Genomic DNA, 19514 nt, shown 5'->3' on the forward strand with positions numbered 1-19514 from the left:
ATTTGCGCGATTTGCCGCCAGCAAATAAATTAGCGAAACGGGCACAAATTTTTCGGCAAAACGGCGCAAATTCGCCCATCACTATTTCCAAAAGCAGGAGAACAAATATGTCTTTGCCACAAATGTCACTCTACTTAAAGGAAAACTATACCCCCAAAATGAACACTTAAGCAACAGATAGTATATATCATATTAAGTGGAATATTAAAGAATCTTACCAAACTTATATTTAAGTAAATCTGGTCTTTTTACATCTCCTGCCTTGAGCCACCATTTTTCTGTGCTGCCTCAGAGATCACCTGACCAGAAATACTACAACTCTAACTGTAACAGGAAGAAGTGAGGAAGCAAAAGACAGAACTCTGTCTGTTAATTGGCTCATGTGACCTTACAAGTATAGTTTGTTGGTATGTTTGTGTGCACTTTGAATCGTACGATCCCAGGGGGCGGCCCTTATTTTTTAAAATGGCGATTTTCTATTTATTATTACCCAATGGCACATACTACTAGAAAAGTATATAATTATGAAAATGGTTTATTTACATGAAGCAGAGTTTTATATATGAGCTGTTTTATGTAATATCTTTTTAAAGAGACCTACATTGTTTGGGAGGTATAGTTTTATTGGCTCCTGGAGTATCTATAAAATAAAAAAGTCATTCTTCCAAACTCATATATATAGCAGTGGTCTTAAACGCATCAGCTACTGGTTTTGTCCCCTAGGGGCCTAAATGTTATTGCAGTCACTGCTGCATTAGGAAAGGAACCTTTTGTACTGTGCTCCCCCAAGCCTGGCAGCTTGTTTAATGTTTGGCTTTGTTATATTACTGTGTACTCAAGCATCTGAAGGAATACTGGTGTTAAGTTGTTCTGTTATATAGAAAAAGTCATTTACGAACTTGAAGGCAGGGTGCAATTTTTTTAGCACTTTGCACCCTGTGGTTCTCGCGACATGAACTGCCATGGGTCTCTGTGCTTTGTTTCTGACCACTAAGGCCTGTGTTTACCCTCATGAATACAGTACTGACTGCATTCAGCAGTGCTGTATTCATGAGGGGTTGGTGTGGGGGTTAAAGCACACAGACCTTTCCCCCACCCATCGCCTAATTTGCATATTAGGAGACTTTGCAATCCAAGTTTGGTTAAGGACTGCATTCAGCAGTGCTGTATTCATGAGTGGTGGGTAATGTACGCAGACATTCCCCTCTGTCCCTTACACTCCCTTGTTTGTGTGTTAGGGAGCTTTGCAATCCAAATTTGGTTGAGGAAACATTGTTTATATCCCAGTTAAAAAGAAGAGGCTGAACTATAATTCACCGTAATTCACTTTAATTTGTATCATGAGCACAACAATATTTTGGGCACATGAAAAAAGTATTAAAGGAACAGTAATGTCAAAAAATAAAAGTGTTTTAAAGTAATGAAAATATAATGCAGTGTTGCCCTGCACTGGTAAAACGGTTGTGTTTGCTTAAGAAACACTACTATTGTTTATATATACAAGCTGCTGTGTAGCAATGGTGGCAGCCATTTAAAGGAGAAAAGGCTCGGGTTACACAGCAGATAGCAAATAAGCTCTGTCTGTCTAATGGTGTTATCGGTTATCCATTAGTTAACCTGTGCCATATAGCCGTTTTTCAATTTCCGCCATTGCTCCACAGCTTGTTTATATGAACTATAGTAGTGTTACTGAAGCAAACAGATCAGTTTTACTAGTGCAGGGCATATGTACATGATATTTTCATTACTTTAAAACACTTACATTTTTGATGTTACTGTTCCTTTAAGGAGTAATTAGTATTACCCATCATACACTGAAAGTGGAAGTTGAACTGCAACTTTCTGCTCAAGTGTGTTGCACGGTTTGCATGTTATTGTATGTGTTTTGTGAATTAACTGATAAACATCATTTTACTTCACTAGAGTGTGTTTCTTTTTTCCCCTTTAATTAATATTTCTTATTGATTTAAATTAACCGAGTGGGAACAGCTTGCAATATGGGCTTAGAGGTTGTTGTAGTGCAGTAATACAACTAGTGTCCTGCATCCCCTGGTACTTGATCCTTTTTGGCAATTCAGTGCATAAAGAGACAATTCTCCTTTTTCTGTACAATGAATATAGAGTGGTATTGTCATACACTACATAATACAAAACACTGGCTGAATATCTTGGGTAGAATATAAACAATATACCAGCAGCAGAATGAAGGAAAAGAAGTGTTGGGAGTCCACTTTGCCTGTTGCTGATAGTTTCCACAAATATCTAGCCATAAAGTATAGGAAACAATGCACTCCGTGGCTGCCAACTAATCTGTCATTACAATTTTTTTTGTCCCTGGAAATGTCCCAAGCATGTGCAGAAGGATTTCTTTTCACTGGGTAGGCTGCTGTTGGGACATGTGACTAATCTTGGCCCTAGGGTGCAGGGTGTATCAGGCATCTCTGCAAAGAGAAAGTCAGGGGATAGTAAGCTATTTGACTGTGAAAGGACACATGGAGAGAAAGAGGCGCACATGTAGTGCAAATACGCTCACTTTTATCTGTGCAAAAAGATGGAACTATTTCAGGCAAATGCTGCACCATTTTGGCCCTATTGCTTTCAATTGCTCCACAGAATACTCTTTTAAAGGGTCCCAATTAATCTAAGCATAGGGGAAGTCTTTAAGCCTGCAATGTTCTGGGCTCATGCCCCAGCTGTATAATTTTAGTTGGCACAGCAGTGACAACAGTTACCATTACCAGCAATATGAATTCAGCAATCTGACTCAAATGTCTTGCCAAACTCTGCAATAAATATATATACAGTGCATAGTGCAGAAAGGCATGATAAAAAGTGTAGCAGCTGCAGGCAGATAACAATTGCATTGTACAGAGGGTGTGTACCCACCCCGCACCAGGGCAGCAATGAAACTGAAATGATCTGGAGTGCAAAGACTCTAAAGCAGTCTGGCTCTATGGCACCATCTCAGAGGCATCAGAGGAGGGGACAATGAACTGCAATAACTTAAACAATTAAAAAAAAACCTTTCAGTTCTATTTCCTGGATATGAAGTGAGGAGGAGTCTGAGAGCAGGGTATTTCTTCCAGCCCCGTCACAGCAGATGGTGTTACAGTTGCTGCTATCTCCAGCGCTGGAACTTTTCCATCTGAGAGACTGGTGGAACTTTCTAATCACTCCATCAGCCTGCCACTCTACTACAGGTGCAGCATTGGAACCCCGTGTAAATAAGTAGGGTGGCAAAAATAAATAATGGCAGCAAAATTGACCAGCAGAGCCCTTCTGCATCACTTCATTAACAAGCATCATGTATCCTTCAAGATCTGCCCCTGGAGAAGGCTGGAGGCCAGGTATTGCTTCTCTGTGCCAAAGCAGAAGATTCAGCAGTCACAAGTTGCAAACCCTCAGTGGGATGTCCAGTCCTACATGCCAGAAGCAGCTGCTTTGTCCAGTCTGCAGTCCTACCAGGAGTTGCTGCAGTTCTCAGTGCAAGACCCGGAGACATTCTGGGGGGTCCTTGCCAGGGAAAGGCTGACATGGGTGAAACCTTACCAGACTGTAAAAGACTGTGACTTCACACAAGGACGGGTTAGATGGTTTCTAGGTGGGCAGCTGAATGTATCTGGTAAGTACCATATGGTATGGGGGATATTAAAGCTGTGTGAACAGTGACGTCAAAATCCCACAGTGTTTAAAAAATAACAGTTGCAAAATAACTACTTTGTGATTTCCTTGCCACAATTATGTGACAGCTGCACAAAGTTGCACAGTGGCAGGAATATTAATGCTGACATATTCAGGGTCATATTTAACACTGGCACACTGCCAGGAGTCCCACTCCCCAGGCGGAACCGTGTGTATGATCAGAATTTTCATAGCTGTGTGTCTGTCCCCAATTACTGTGTAATTACCTGCTCTGTGTACATATATTGTGTGACATATGCCTGGTGACTGAAGGTGGGAGAGGCTCCCTAAGGCTTATAAGACATGCTCAGGCTGCAGATATGTGATGGGGGGATCTATACAGACAGTGCACTGCTAACGTAATAGAGACCATTAAATTCCACGTTTAGTCAATGAATTTAGCAGCTGTGTCTGGGCTGAAGGGGTTAAATACGTTCTTCTCTTTTTCTTGGCAGTCAGACAGCTCCTTTGCTTATGTTGCACTCCGAGGCGTGGGTTGGGCTCCTATCGCACTGCTGATTGGCTATGATGAGTGAGGAGTGGGAGTGTGTTGCCTTAGTATGCACAATACTGGTGTGGTTAGGAAAGAAAAACCCGCTCTTAAGAACAAAAGCATCATAGTCACATGACTTCTTCTGAGGCGCCTACTGCTATAGTGACTAGATACATGCAGGGGTGTAACTACAGAGGAAGCAGACCCTGCGGCTGTAGGAGGGCCCAGGAGGTATAGGGGTCCCATGAGGCCCTAAATAATGAGCAATTTCAACATATATTGGTAAAAAAATACAACCCCTTGTTTTGTTGGGGGCCCTAAATGTATTTGCTGTGGGGCCCAGTAACATCTAGTTACACCACTGGATACATGCCAAGTAGTGATGTGCGGGTCAGGGTTTCCCTGACCCGCACCCGACCCTAACCCGCCCTGCTAATACCCGCGCCCGCCCGCACTCGCTTCCGGGGGTCCTTTTTTAGACCCGCCCCGCCGATGACGTCACAATGATGTCACAAAAGGGGCAGGCGAGCAGACGCAACACTATAAAACTGGAACCCTGAAGTCGGATGCCGGCATTTGAAGGTGGTGGGCGGGAGAGCAGGAGAAGAGCTCAACTCGCACCCGCCACCCGTGAGGAGCACTGCGAGGTCGACCCGAACCTGCCCAACCTGCGGGTAAACCGGCGGGTATCGGGTCGGCCCGCACATCACTAATGCCAAAGTTTTTACTAAGGAGGAGGGGTCACTTGCTTTCCCCACACACAGGATAAGTGCCCACAGGTCCTCACGCCAACAGTACTGTTTAAACATAATCGAAGGGACTGCCGTTATGCGAATTCTCTGCCTCTCTCATGAAAACTACGCATGGTTTTTGTCAGGCATCTGAAGCCTCAAACTTATTTTCACCTAGGAATGAACCACAGTGTTGTCACATGATGCTGGATGGCACAGAGAGAGAGGGGCAAATTCACTAAGATTCGTAGTTGCGACAGGCGTAACTTCGCCGCACTTCGCCACACTTCGCCAGGCGTAGTTTCGCCAGCGCTTCGCAAATTCACTAAAATCCGAAGTTGCGCTCAGGGGTAGCGTAAGGTTGCGAAGTTGCGCTAGCGTTGATTCGCTAAGCGAAGCGAAGTTATGCTAGCGATGGTTAATTTGCATACGGCGCCAAATTCAAATTTCAATGGAGGAATACGTAGAATCACTACAAATGCCTGGGAAACCTTCTAAACATCAAATAAAAATTTTATTTTGCCCTACACATGTGCCCACTGTATAGGTAAGTTGCCATGAGTCAGGAAATGTAGGGGGGAAGGAGGGGAGCCCCAAAAATTTTTTCGATCTTTTTCAGCCTATCACCCATAATGTAGAAACACTCCAGCGTTTTTTGGGACTTAGAAAAATTTTTAACTTTTTTTGAAGCAATCCCTATCTACTCTATTGCGCTTTGCCTGGTCTGAGGTGGCGAAGGAAGTCTAGCGTAAAAGGTAGCGTTCAGTACCTTTAGTGAATTTGCGTAGTTACGTCTGTAGCGAAAATTCACCAGGCGTAAGGGTGCGAAGTAACAATAACGAATCTATGCCAGCGTTCGTTAGTGAATTTGCGCAGTAACGAAAATGCCAAACGCTAGCGAAGTAACGCTAGCGTTCGGCACTTCGGCACTTAGTGAATTTGCCCCAGAGTCTGTGACTGAAGTGGGCGGGGCCAGTGATGTGAAGGGCGGGCCGGTGACACAAGGGGGCGGGACTGTGACATGGCAGACCGTGATTGGCCACAACACCCGTGAAAGCAGGTAACAGGCTTGCCCGGTTTCAGACTTCTGAAAACGGCAGGTATTTTCGGACCGGACAGCAGTTGTAAAAACATGACTGTCTGGTTCAAAACAGGACAGGTGGCAACCCTAATTCGGATCAACCATCAAGCTGCAATAGAGCCGAATTTCCGGGTTGAAAAAAAAAAAGCATTTTTGCTACCGCCTGAGGCGAGTTTCCCCAATTGGCGGAGCGCCCCTGTGTGAAAGTAGATGCACCAGCGGCTCAGTAACTTAGTGTAGGCAAAGAGTAGAGCGGTAGAAGAGACGGTTTTACCCATTTTGAATTTGTCCCATGTGTGTACCTTCCAAATATATATTTTTTCCTGGGGGTAAATTAATTTTTTGTGGCTTTCCAGATATTTTGGTAATCCTATGCATAAATAGTTCAGTAAACCCTTGGCATTTGTATTCAGGATGTTTTATCTTATGTAATGACACGTGGGACATAAGAAGCCCAGAATGGGAATTTTGAGGTGATTTTTCAGAATGTTCATACATTTTTATAAAAACTGCTGAGTTTAGCAAAGTATTGCCATTTGTAAGAATGTGTACCTATTGGAAATCAAAGCTACTCCACGTTTGGTCCATCCAAGTTAGATAATATGATTAGCAATGTGTTACTAATCCCTCTGCATAATGCTTCTGCTTATCTGTAAGCCAAAATAAGAGAGGGGGTGTTGTTTATACAGAGCTCATTATCTCTAGTTAAAATAACTCTACTAATTAATACTAAGATACATGTGAAAGAAAAATAATACTTTATAATATCAATAACTATAAATATTATTTTTCATTTTAAAAAAAGAATAGGCATAAAGTCAGGATTAGCTACATGGTTTGCTTTTAAGGTGAAATCAAGAGACACTGTATAACTGTATAACATGACCTCCAAAGCACGAGGCTCTAGACTGATTTTTAAACACCAAGTTACACAGAACACTAAAGATTCAGACACACAAAAAAGTTTTTTTTCCATTACAGAGATTCCAGACATGCCGTACTGGAGCACAGTTGGAATCTTGGCTTCTCTCTTCTGTTGTCCTGGAGATAATTTTCCATGCTGCTAGAGCTATTGTTATTATTTGGCCTATTTTTCACTATGATCTGAAAGCATCATCTGTTCATCTAAATTGGTATTATGTGGCTGTATGTAGGAGATACCAAAACTGGATATAAAAAAAAATGTTGGTTTATATCAATAACCAGCCAGAATGTTAGCAAAGTAATTTGTTTTGCATCTTGTATGGGGTAACAATCAGTGTACTGTCTGAATGCAGTTCTCTATGCATTTACAAGAATTTTCCACCTATAGCCAATTTAAATAAAGTTCCCTCTAATGCTATCCCTTTCTATTGCTATTACTTTAAATTAAGGAACCGTGAAGTGGCAGATTCCTCATAATAGTGAGCCACAAGAGCTCCACAGATCTAAGATTGTTCAATTATCTTTTTACCTAACTTCTACCTAAAGGATAGTTCTTAAAGGGGTGGTTCACCTTTAAGTCAACTTTTAGTATGTTACAGAATAGCTAATTCCAAGCAACTTCCCAACTGGTCTTCATTATTTTTTTTTTTTATAGTTTTATATTCCAGCTTTCAAATGGGGATCACTGACCCCCTCTAAAAACAAATGCTCTGTAAGGCTATACATTTATTATTATTGCTACTTTTTATCACTCGCCTTTCTATTCAGTTCCTCTCCTATGCATATTCCAGTCTCTCATTCAAATCAATGCATGGTTGCTAGGGGAGTTTGGACCATAGCAACCAGACGGCTTACACTGCAAACTGGCGAGCTACTGAATAAAAAGCTTAATAACTTAAAAACCACAAATAATAAAACGAAAACGAAAATCAAATGCAAAATTTCTCAGAATATCACTCTTTATATCATACTAAAAGTAAATAACCCTTTTAAGAAAAGCATATGAAAATAAAGAGTTTGTTTTTTTGTACTTGTCGCGTACTATTAAGAGGTGGTCGATTATTTTAGTTTAGGAGGTCAGTGGGTTTCTTTGTGCCTCATGAAGGTGCTACAGATTTACACAAAACTCCTACAGACATTTTTTCTGTGGCAGACCTCATCCATTTTCTAGAGGTGGCCATACACATAGAGATCCGCTCGTTTGGCAATTTCACCAAACAAGCAGATCTTTCCCCGATATGCCCACCTTCAAGGGCCCAACGATTGGATCATTATGAAAGCAATAGGGGCGATCGGATTGTGGGACCACATCAACGAACTGATGCGGTCCACGATCTGACGTGATTTTTAGCCTTGCCCGATCGAGATCTAGATGACTCTGGCCAGATATCGATTGAGGTAGCCCATCAGAAGGCCCCATCATGGGCCAATGAGCGGCTGACTAGGCCTGTTGGCAGCTTTTATCGGCCCGTGTATGGCCAGCGTAATAAACAATTGCGCACACATATTCATAGATAAACTTTGGATGTTCTATTTAGTCAGATTATTTCACATTAAATGTGTATTTGCTAATGAACAAGAATATATACATAGAGAATTACAAATGTGTGTTAGCTCACTAGTGTCTTACAGTGCCCCTAGTGTGTTTGACCCTATTCCGTAAAGACCTTCAAACAAGTAGCAATCCGTTATAACTCTGATCCTCCAAACCTTTCCACAGCAGTTAATTATACACCTAACCAGCATATAGTATATCATGCATAGAAATGAATGTCATCAAGTTCAAGCCTGCATTTCAACCTTGAGGTTATTGAAGTGAAATATGTATATATAGATATGACACTGTACTAAGGCGAATAGATTAGAAGTGATAGTAGGAGTAATCTGCTTTTCATTATTCTACACTGGGGTTAAAGGCAGTAGCAACTTTTATTATACCACCAGGTTTTAGTTTTATATAAGTTTAATAGTTACATTGGAAGTTCATATCTCATATATTTATACAGTTTCAGTGCATCTCCAACAAGCAGTGTAGTAAAGTAGTATGACTGCTTATGCAATAGACCAGACCTACCAAACTACCTGCCACGAGACCTCTTATATCTCTAGACTAGTGATGTTTGATTTTGACCCCAAACTTGCAGGAACCCACAGGTTTACCACCGGCTAGGAGGTTGAGGTTAAAATTTGGCCAACCACTGCGGGTGAGGGTTGGGTGTGGGTCAGACTGGGGATGTATACTCTTTCTCTGCTCCTGACAGTTCTGGTTCCTGTATTGGAACCAGAGGCACAAACAGAATAGCAAACATAGCAAGAAATTGCTGGTACAGGTTTGACGCGGGTCCATTCAATGGCAACATTTTGTGGGTTAGGGTTGGGTGTGGGTTAAGGTTTTACAGGCTAGAGCTGGGTGCAGGTTATGCTTTTCCTGACCTGTACATCACTACCCTGGACCCCCAGCAGAAAACTGGATTACTGCTTAAAAGATATGCACAATAATGCACTAAATGCTTGAGAAATGTTGGTTTTAGTTCAGAGCCAATATGACTAGTCACAATGTGATCTGCTTGGCTTATTAGTTGCAATCTGGGCTACTAATGCATTCCCGGTCATCCAAGGTGTAAGCCGGTTAGGCAACTGCTGAGGGCACTACTTGAAGGCATGATATGGGGGGGATAGAGGATCTGGTGGAAGTGGCAAAAAAAAAAGTGGGAAAAGGAGTTGTTTCGTGTCTGGCAGAAGGAGTGGTGGAGGCAATAGTAAAGTACCTAACGGAGATGGGGGGGTGGGCTTGTGTCTGGCAGCGGTGGGTGGCGTTGGGATCCCCAATGTTGCTGCTTGGTTCTGGGTTTGTTCAAATGTATGCAGTCTGACTGCGGTTGTTAGGAAGTGTTGTTGCATGCAGCAACTTCAATCTTATCATACAAGCTGCACAAGTTATCACATGCTCAATCATCCCAACTGGAATACAAGGAAATCCCTTTCAACTGTATGATGTGAAAGAGACGTTTGTTACATAAACAGTTCATGAAACATGCCCTGATTCCTAAATGGAAAACTGCAGTGCTGTTATAGAAAATGCCACACAAAAACTGTTTTTGCCTATGAACGAATATATAAAATAATTATTTATTGCAAGCAACCTGGGTGATTATCAGACCTGGAGTGTTTTAAGAGTCAGACCCAGAGTTCAACAAGACATAAACAAATACCACTCTCATTGTCAATTATATTTACAAATAAAGTTCCCATTTAAGCCATACTCATATCCTAACTGCCTAATTAATTCCAGACATGCCCCTGATCTGCCTTAATTCCTGCTTGGGCTAGTTCCCTCCCTTTGGGGTCCACAAAACAGTACCTAAGCAGGGGCAGGTGAGCAGTCACACCCAAGATGTCTTTTTCAGATGTTGAAACCACTATACCAAGCTGTCCTAAGCAAAAGAATTTCATCAAAACCTGCTGTCCATAGTCAAAAGTTAGTTGACAGTATATTTTGGAAGGCACTAGCTGTGGTTATGATTTGCTATCATAAAAGAAAACTGTCTAAAACCTCAAATGTTATTGTGATTCAGAGCAGCAGCAGTCCCTCTTGCTTTGTTCTTCTTGATGATCCTTGCTCTTAGTAGTGCATTCTGTAAATCAGAACAAAATATGTAAATATATTCTGAAAAGTTGAGCTAGTTTATTAGGGGAATTAAATCAGCCATTGCCAGAGAGCTGTCATGAAGAAGCATAAAATAAATTTGGATGGCCTTGCCAAATCTGCCAGGTACATTAACACATAATATATTACTTATAACAAGGACGGAGCAGATTTATTGCAAATATCTGGTGTAGGAACTATCTCTTGCCAGAAGTGCTTTGGCTGTAGATGAAGGCACCAAAATAAAGGAGTTCATACATTTCCCTCGGCATACAACTCAGATATGAACATCCAGCACTGCATTGGCAATATAGGTAACATGTTACTTAAACACAAGGGGGATGAACCCTAAAACTGAGTGATCTAGACATCATACATACAAAACAGGCTCTGTATGGCTGCTTGGGCATTATGATGCTTACTGTAGGTTTAAGCATAGAGACTTCATCAAGGGATTGTTCACCCTTAAATTAAATTTTAGCATAATATAGAGCGGGACATTCTGAGTTAATTTGCAATTGGTTTTCATTTTGGATTATTTGTGGTTTATTGCATTTTCAGCAATCTGGTTGCTAGGATCCAAATTACCCTAGCAACCATGCATTGATTTAAATAAGAGACTGAATATAAAAAGAAGTAGTAAAAAGGAGTATTAACAATAAACGTGTAGCCTTGCAGAGCATCTGTTTTTTAGATGGGGTCAGTGACCCCCATTTTAAAGCTGGAAAGAGTCAGAAGAAGAAGGCAAATAATACAAAAACTGTAAAAAGAAAAATAATGAAGGGCAATTGAAAACTTGCTTAGAATTAGCCATTCTATAACATACTAAAAGTTAACTTAAAGGTGAACCACCCCTTTAAGGCATCTTATTATCTTAATTAGGGTGATTTGTCATTCACAGTGAAACCTTCGAAATGCACCGAAGACCAGCTTAAGATATTCTGTCATGGATAATGCCGGGTACAAATTTCAAGTTCTCTTTCTAACTTAGGTATGGGTGAATCATGCTTATTCATTATCCAAGTGCACCAGACGACAATCAGACAACAATAACAATTGTTAATAGATATTGTGGACTTTGCCCTCAAGATTAACTTGCTTTATAACTCAATAATGCCAGTCATTACATAAAATACTTCCACGGAACAATTACTTTTGGCATTAGCTGGGCAGGTCTGATAGACCAGTGCTTTGCAGGCATAGATCATGGGGCCAAGAAACAGTAGTGAGAGTCAAGTGAGCAGGCTTGTCATATGCATGGGCACAGGTCACACTTACCAAGGGGACCTACCTACATACAAGGATGTGCAAAAATGTTTATAGCAGGGTGGGAAATGTTTATAAAAATCAATACTATTTGCTGACATTCAGGGATTCAGTAAATTCTTTGCAACCATTAATTATGTACAGTATGTACATATGTACATATGTACACAGGGGTCCCCAACCTTTTTTTACCCATGAGCCACATTCATGCAAAAAATTCCTGGGGGTGCCAGTTATAAACTGTGGTTAACTACTGGTGGCTCCTATGTGAACTGGCAACCTACAGAAGACTTTGTTTGGCAGTGAACTTTGGTTTTTTTATGGAACTAAAACTTGTTTACAAGCCAGGAATTGAAAAATAAACACCTGCTTGGAGGCCACTGGGAGCTACATGTTGCTCACGAGCCACAGGTTGGGAATTCATGATGTACATGAACCACTCATTCAGGCAATGGAAAACATTTTGCAATATACAATCAATAAACAGTGTAAAAACTAATGAAATTATTTAGCTGGTATTTATGATATATATGAGAGAGAGAGAGAGAGATGAGTCCCTTGTCTAAAAACTTTTGGTGGGCCCCTGGTCTAAGGTTTTTTGGTAGGCCCGACACTGGATAGATAGATAGATAGATAGATAGATAGATAGATGATAGATAGATAGATAGATAGATAGATAGATGATAGATAGATAGATAGATAGATAGATAGATAGATGATAGATAGATAGATAGATAGATAGATAGATAGATAGATAGATAGATAGATAGATAGTTTTACATATCACAGATCAACAGCTTTCCAACTTTTGGTGGGCCCCTGGTCTAAGGTTTTTTGGTAGGCCCGACACTGGATAAATAGATAGATAGATAGAATGCGTGGAATCCAGGATTTGCTTTGGGATCCAGTCTTTTTCAGCAGGATTTGCCCGAATTCACACAAACAAAGAAGTCAAATATTTTTTAATCTCACATTGCAACTAGGATCTCTTTCAACCTTTCCCCCCGAATTTACATATGCAGGTTAGGGTTTGGATTCGGTTCAATATACGGCCAAATCTTTCACAAAGGATTCGGCCGAATTCTAAAATAGTGGATTCGGTGCATCCCTTTTAGCAACCTCAAGATCCTAACCCAAACCACCCCATGGGGTTAGTACAAAGTCACAAGTTATAGTGGCCCCTTAGTGCTCATTCAATAAGCACTGACTTGCACATGGCATTAAGTTGTTGTACTTTGTACCTTTCACTAGCGCAAGTTAGGGAATAGGTAGGAGGCTGAACGCAGGCAGCACTGTATTTATGGGGCACACAGGGCCAAAGGCAACCCAGCCGGCCACATCGCCCCTCCAGCGCACGCCACTACGTGAGTGTGTGCATATGCGAGTTCACACATGTGCGCTGAACCACCGTATCACCCCCTCCCCTCCCAGTGAGCCGGCGCACCCACGCGTCACTCACCTCGTAGGTGCACAGCAACAAGCGGGATTCTGAAGCCCGGACTGGGGTAGACAGTAGTGAAAGGTACGTGCCTGGCGCCCCCCAAGCTTTGCGCCCTAGGCACGCGCCTACTCTGCCTACCCCTGGTTCCGGCTCTGGGGGCACATAAAGGTTGTTGCACTAAGTTTTGCTGGAATGTGGCTATTCTGCAAAGTGCATGGTGGTTTGCACCTGTTCTTTATATTTTGCACTCTGCCGTGCAAATGTCGTGTAAATGAGGCATTCCATTTTTTTGTGAATAAGTAAATTTTCCTTTTGTTATAAAAAGTAATTTTACTCTGGGGTATGTAGCCAAGTGCTTGTCAGCTTACTATGAAGATATGAGTTATTCAAATTTCTCTTGGAGAATAGATGTTACTGTAGATCCTTAGGGGACAGCTAAAAATAGACATGTGAGGAGATCTCCAACTTTCAGTCAAAGAAATAATGGATTTCAGCTAGCATAGAGACAGTTATTGAAATACAAATGCCATGCTGGGAAATGCAGTAAAGCTGTATATCCATAGGTGGCAGATCCCACACTAGTTTGTATATAGATGTGTTATAGTTGGACCTAAATTGTATTCTAAGCAACTTTTTTAACTGGTCTCAATTTTTTATTTTATTCTGGTTTTTAAAATATTAGCTTTATTATTCTGACTTGTTTTTACCTGCAGCTGAAAACAAAATCTGATATCTGGTTGTTGGTGTCACTGACCCTGCCAATAGAAAAACAGATTGACTGCAAGGCTTAAATGATTTTTAATTAAGAATGGTTTGCACAGGATATATTTTAAACTAGATAAATGGTGAATTAGGCCGCATGGAGTGCCCTCACCCAATTCACCCATTAATGGTGAATTGGTCATTTGGAGTTGAAGTCCCATTTTTCTAATATTTATATTTACTTAAATGTTTTTATTACTGTTATATTGTTATTATTGTTATATTTTTTGCTAATCTTTCTGTTCAGGCCCTCTACTGTTTATGTTAAATTGTGTTTTAAACTGCTGCCTGTTTTAGGTATTTAAGCCCTAGCAATCAGAGAGCAGTTTAAAGGATGAGTAAACATCTTGGTCAGACTACAATAAATATGGTTCATGATTAATATGGATGGGTAAATTTAACCCTTTTCGGTTCGCCACAAATTCGCCACCGGCGAAAATTTGCCGAAATGCATTAAAGTCCATGGGCGCAACATTTTTTTTCTCTGATTGAAGAATATGGGCGTAATTTCCGCGGCTAAATAATTTGCTCATCCCTAATGCTGAACAAACATTTTGTCTATTGTTTTTATCATAAAAAATATCTACGTTTTTTTCTGAGATAAATAAGAAAAACAGGAAAACTGAAGCTACTCCTTGTTTGATCCTTGTGACGTAGATAATTAGATTACCAAACACAGATAATCCCCCTGCATAGGGGCCTCCTGCTTGCAAAACAGTAACAACAAAGTGTGAAAGTAGGGGGTTATATACTGGCAATCTAATTATCTACCTTGCAAGGATCAAACATCTTAAATTTCCCTTTAAACCCTGTTTAGCTCATGCAATAACAAAACAAATTCATGATTTAAACAATAGAAAAAAGTTATTTTCAGCACAAGAACTGATCATGGAATTTATGTAAAACAAAGGGGAATACTGTTCCTTTAAATTCCAATCTTCAAAATCCTAAATGGAAAACCACGAAAAAATATTCTTATTGCAAATAATCTTTGAACGCCTCTGTCTACACCATATGGTTAATTTTAAGGTGATCTAACCCTAACATTTAACCTAATTAAGTAAAGTGCAATTGTTACATTTGTTCCAGAACTAAATTGGACAGCAAGTCAGGAGCAACGTTTCCTTATAGATTTTACATTTTAAGCACATTTGCTGGATTGTAAAAACAATCATGGCTACCTTCTTGCTAATGTATGCTTTGTGAAACAAGCAAGTATCATGCTTCATTTTATATTTTTATTCCAGCTGGGTCAGACTGTCCTTCATTGCTTTTATCTTATCAAATGTGACGTCCAAGCCTCTTCCATACTGTAAATTCTAGTGCCATAGTATACAGCAAGTTTGCCTATAGGTGCTCCTCTGCTTATCTACCAGAAGTTTACTGTGTGGTACATAGCACTTACTGTATGCACAATTGATTAAATAGAAACCATTACAAGAGAATATATAAATAAGTCAAATAAACTGGACTTGCTGTGTTTTTTTCCTTAAAGACGTTTCACCAGTCATCCAACTGGTTTTCTGAATTCAGAATATATATATATATTATTATAAGAGTCGTGTGGCTAAATTTGACTGTGTATTTTGTTATTGTATGTAAAATTCTTTCTTTTAAGCAATTCACCTGGCCTGAGGTGGCGAAGTCAAATCTGGCAAAAGAGGTAAAGTTCAGTAAAATCCACACTGAATTTGCAGCGTAACAACCTTTTTCGCCAGAGAGCAAAATCGCCTGGCGATAGAGTGCGAACGAGCGCTAGCAACGGTCTCATTCACTAGCACTTATGCCTGTTAGTAAATTGGCAATGTACCTGCGGGTGGCAACGCTGGCGAATTGTCGCTAGTGTTAGCCACTCCGTCCTTTACTGAATCTAATTAAAGGAACAATAACACCAAAAAGTGAAAGTGTTTTAAAGCAGTGATAATATAATGTACTTTTGCCCTGCACTGGTAAAACTGGTTTGTTTGCTTTAGAAACTCTACTATAGTTTGTATAAACAAGCTGCTGTGTAGCCATTGGGGGCAGTCATTCAAGCACAGGATACACAGGAGATAACAGATAAGTTCCGAAGAATCCTACTGAGCTTATCTGTTATCTGCTGTGTATCATGTGCCTTTTCTCCTTTTTCAGCTTTGAATGGCTGCCCCCATGGCTACGCAGTAGCTTGTTTATATCAATATAGTTAAGTTTCTGAAGCAAACACACTAGTTGTACCAGTGCAGAACAACTGTACATTAGGGGGGTTATTTATCAAAGGTTAGAGTTTGTTAGATTTAGTGTCTGGTGTGAGAAACAGAACTGCAATGATGATTCCTCACACTGATTAGTCCAGCATTGCACAGAACCTGAACTTTCCAAACGTTACCCAATTGATCATCCGGCCAGTCTGTGAGATCAATGCAATGTGACTATGAATATTTGTGGCCAGTTGCACTAATATGTGGTTGGCAATAAATGGACAATCAGTTTAATATATGAAATCTTTCTCTGTCTGTCTGTCCTGTTCTGATTAACATGACAGCAAATAGCCGGATGCAAAAATGTGTAGAGGAGTTCAAGGCAGAGGTCCTCATACCAATGTAAGGCTATACAAGATACTACCTTTCTAATTATTGGAAGAATATCATGGTATATTCTGTGGTATATTCTAGAGTATGGCTGTATAATTATCCATACCATTTGTTTAACATCTAAAAACAGACACTAATTCATACTATGATACATATACTGGGACTCTGTATATATATATATATATATATATATTCTCTGTACACATTATGGAAAAACCTTTGCTTATTACAAATTATTTTATGTCTATCCCTAGTGAATTGTCTTGACAAGCATGTGCACCAGTGTCCAGAAAGAGTCGCCTTGATCTGGGAGAGGGATGAACCAGGGACTCATGTGAATATCACTTACAGGTTGGTCATCCATAGTATCTCTATTGATTCTATTTTCAAGGATTATGCTAGATGTAGGTTGGTATTCATTGGCAAGCCCATTGGTGTGAAAAAAAAATCACTGATAAGAATGGAATATGAAACCAACGAATCAACCAACCAACAGCAGCTTTTACAGGTCAAATGCAGTTAGAATACTAAAAGCAAAAATCTGATTGTTGTTGGTTAATGAACTAGAGCTTTTCTCTATGACCCAGTTCAGTGTCTGCATTCTAGCAGAAATTGTTTTTCTCTGAATCTCTTGCGGTGAGCACATTTGTTTGGGTAGCTTGGTGCCATTGACCATACGCTCTCAACATCAGTTACTCTGCCTGGTGCTGCCTGGACTCCTGACCGCTAGTGATGGGCAAATCTGTCCATTTCGCCAAAATATTTGCGAAACAGAACAGAAGAAAGGTGTCCCTCGTACAATATCCTTCTGTTTGGCCCATGGACCATTTGGTTCAATACTGTACAGTATCAGCCTATGTATGGCTGCCTTTATTGGATGGATATGACATTGACAGACACAGTGAGAGGGATTTCACACATCAATGGGGCATATTAATCAAAGAGTGAAGTTAGAGATCGCTACAATCCGCTGGAGTGAAATTCCGCCACACTCCATTCATTTCTATGGGATTTTGAAAGGAATATTTATCACTTTCACCCATTGATAAATACTCTTTAAAAAATCCCAAAGAAATGAATGGAGACTGGCGGAAGTTTCACTCTAGCGGAATGTGGAGATCTCTAACTTCATGCTTTGATAAATATACCCCTATGTGTATGGCCATATGGGACACTATCTAGTTATTGTGGCCCAGAAAACGATTGGTCAGAAGCCAGTTTGACCATTATATGCCGCCATTTGGCCATTGTATGCCCACCTTTCCTTTACCATGGTCTGCTAATTGAACTTTAAGTTATTAATGGATTGCAGATTTAAATACTTTCATTTGTACTCAGCCAAGTACAGATTGCATTTAATTAATTAACCCATATATTCCTCCCTTTGTATATACTTGGAAAAAACTTATACATACAATAACAATGGTTGGTTTGGGATACATTTCTGGGTAGGTATCTTTTTGGCACAGGTGTTTGAACATCAAAATGCATTTTCACTCCAGAGAAATACAATTAATACTATTCTAGCATTTATAAAAAAAAATTCCAGAGATTGCCCTGTAAAAAAACAAAAAAAAACATCATCTTTGAAAAAGTATTTGTCCCTTTCAATTGCCCAAATATTGAATTTATCTCATAATATGGAGCAGATTTATCAGGGGTCGAATAGTAAATTCAATTTTGAATTTTGCGAGTGTCAAAATTCACACATTTGAATTTTAATCCCCCACTTGATGTGAGATTTATCACACTTCGATCATGGAAACAGTCCTAATTTGAATATTCGCCACCTAAAACCTGCCGAGTTCACGTACAAGTCAATGGCAGCGGTCCATTGAGCCATTTGAAGATGTTAGACTTCCTGACATTTGAGGTTTTTTTCAAATCTAATAAGAATTGAATATCAAATACGATTCGGATTTTTGGGTCAGAACCAAATTCAACCGAATATTAGACATTCAACTTTTTTCTTCAATAACCTCCCAGTCGAATTGTGAGTACATTCGAATTAAAAAAAATTCACATGAATTCGAAATTCGACCTTTGATAAATGGGCCTTCCTGGGTTTGGATTTTAGTTTTTGTCCGAACACTGGGGATCAACAGCCCCAGATTTCCAGCTGCCTCTTGCACCCCTCTCCTAATGTACATGCGCGCCGAACACACGTTGGACGCGCAGCATTTTACCGTTCTACCAGCTTCTCCACTCTGCTTCTCCATGTGAGTAGTGATGGGCGAATTTATTCGGCAGGCGCGAATTCGCGGCGAATTTGCGTGATTCGCGGCAGGCGAATAAATTTGCGAAACGCCCGCGAAAATTCACCGAAAAAATTCGCCAGCGTCAAAAAATGTTTTTTCGAAAAAACGGACGCCGCCCTCAAAAACGGGCGCCGGCGTCAAAAACGGGCCGTTTCGCGAAATTCGCGTGAAATTCGCTAATTTTTCGGCGAAGCGAAACGGCGCAAATTCGCCCATCACTACATGTGAGGTGTTTAAGTGCGGCTAAAAATGTGTGATGCCTAGACCCGGGCCTTTGTGGCCTCGCCACAAATCCGGGCCTGGGGATCAAACACAAATATGCCAGAAATGACAATAACTAGATTTGGTACATCTCATAAAATAATCAAAGACTATTTACAAATAACTGGTACTTTTGTTACAAAATTTCCATGGATAATTTACTTATCAGGGACAAAATAGACCAGTGATCCCCAACCAGTGGCTCGTGAGCAACATGTTGCCAGTCCACAAAGGGACTACCAAGTGGCCAATCAAAGCCCTTATTTGGCATTGCCAGAAACATGCTTGCGTTGCTCCCCAACTCATTTTACATGTGAATGTTATTCAGGGGTAAAAAAAAGGTTGGAGACCCCTGAAATAGACCGTTAGGAACCCCCCAGTGAATTTGGTCACTATGTTT

The 19514-nt window shown here is 40.4% G+C and overlaps 1 protein-coding gene across 1 annotated transcript in view; it reads left to right on the forward strand.

Annotated features, from left to right (window-relative positions):
- The first annotated feature begins 3063 nt into the window (after positions 1 to 3063).
- acss1.L (acyl-CoA synthetase short chain family member 1 L homeolog) overlaps positions 3064 to 19514 on the forward strand; it is a 72563-nt gene continuing 56112 nt past the window's right edge. Inside the window, exons 1-2 of the mRNA XM_018262870.2 lie at positions 3064 to 3622; positions 16850 to 16946. Of these exons, the coding sequence (XP_018118359.1) occupies positions 3250 to 3622; positions 16850 to 16946 (470 nt within the window). The 5' untranslated portion in view covers positions 3064 to 3249. The remainder of the gene's footprint in view (positions 3623 to 16849; positions 16947 to 19514) is intronic.

This window comes from Xenopus laevis, chromosome 5L (genome assembly GCF_017654675.1).
Source record: "Xenopus laevis strain J_2021 chromosome 5L, Xenopus_laevis_v10.1, whole genome shotgun sequence".
Taxonomy (NCBI): Eukaryota; Metazoa; Chordata; class Amphibia; order Anura; family Pipidae; genus Xenopus; species Xenopus laevis.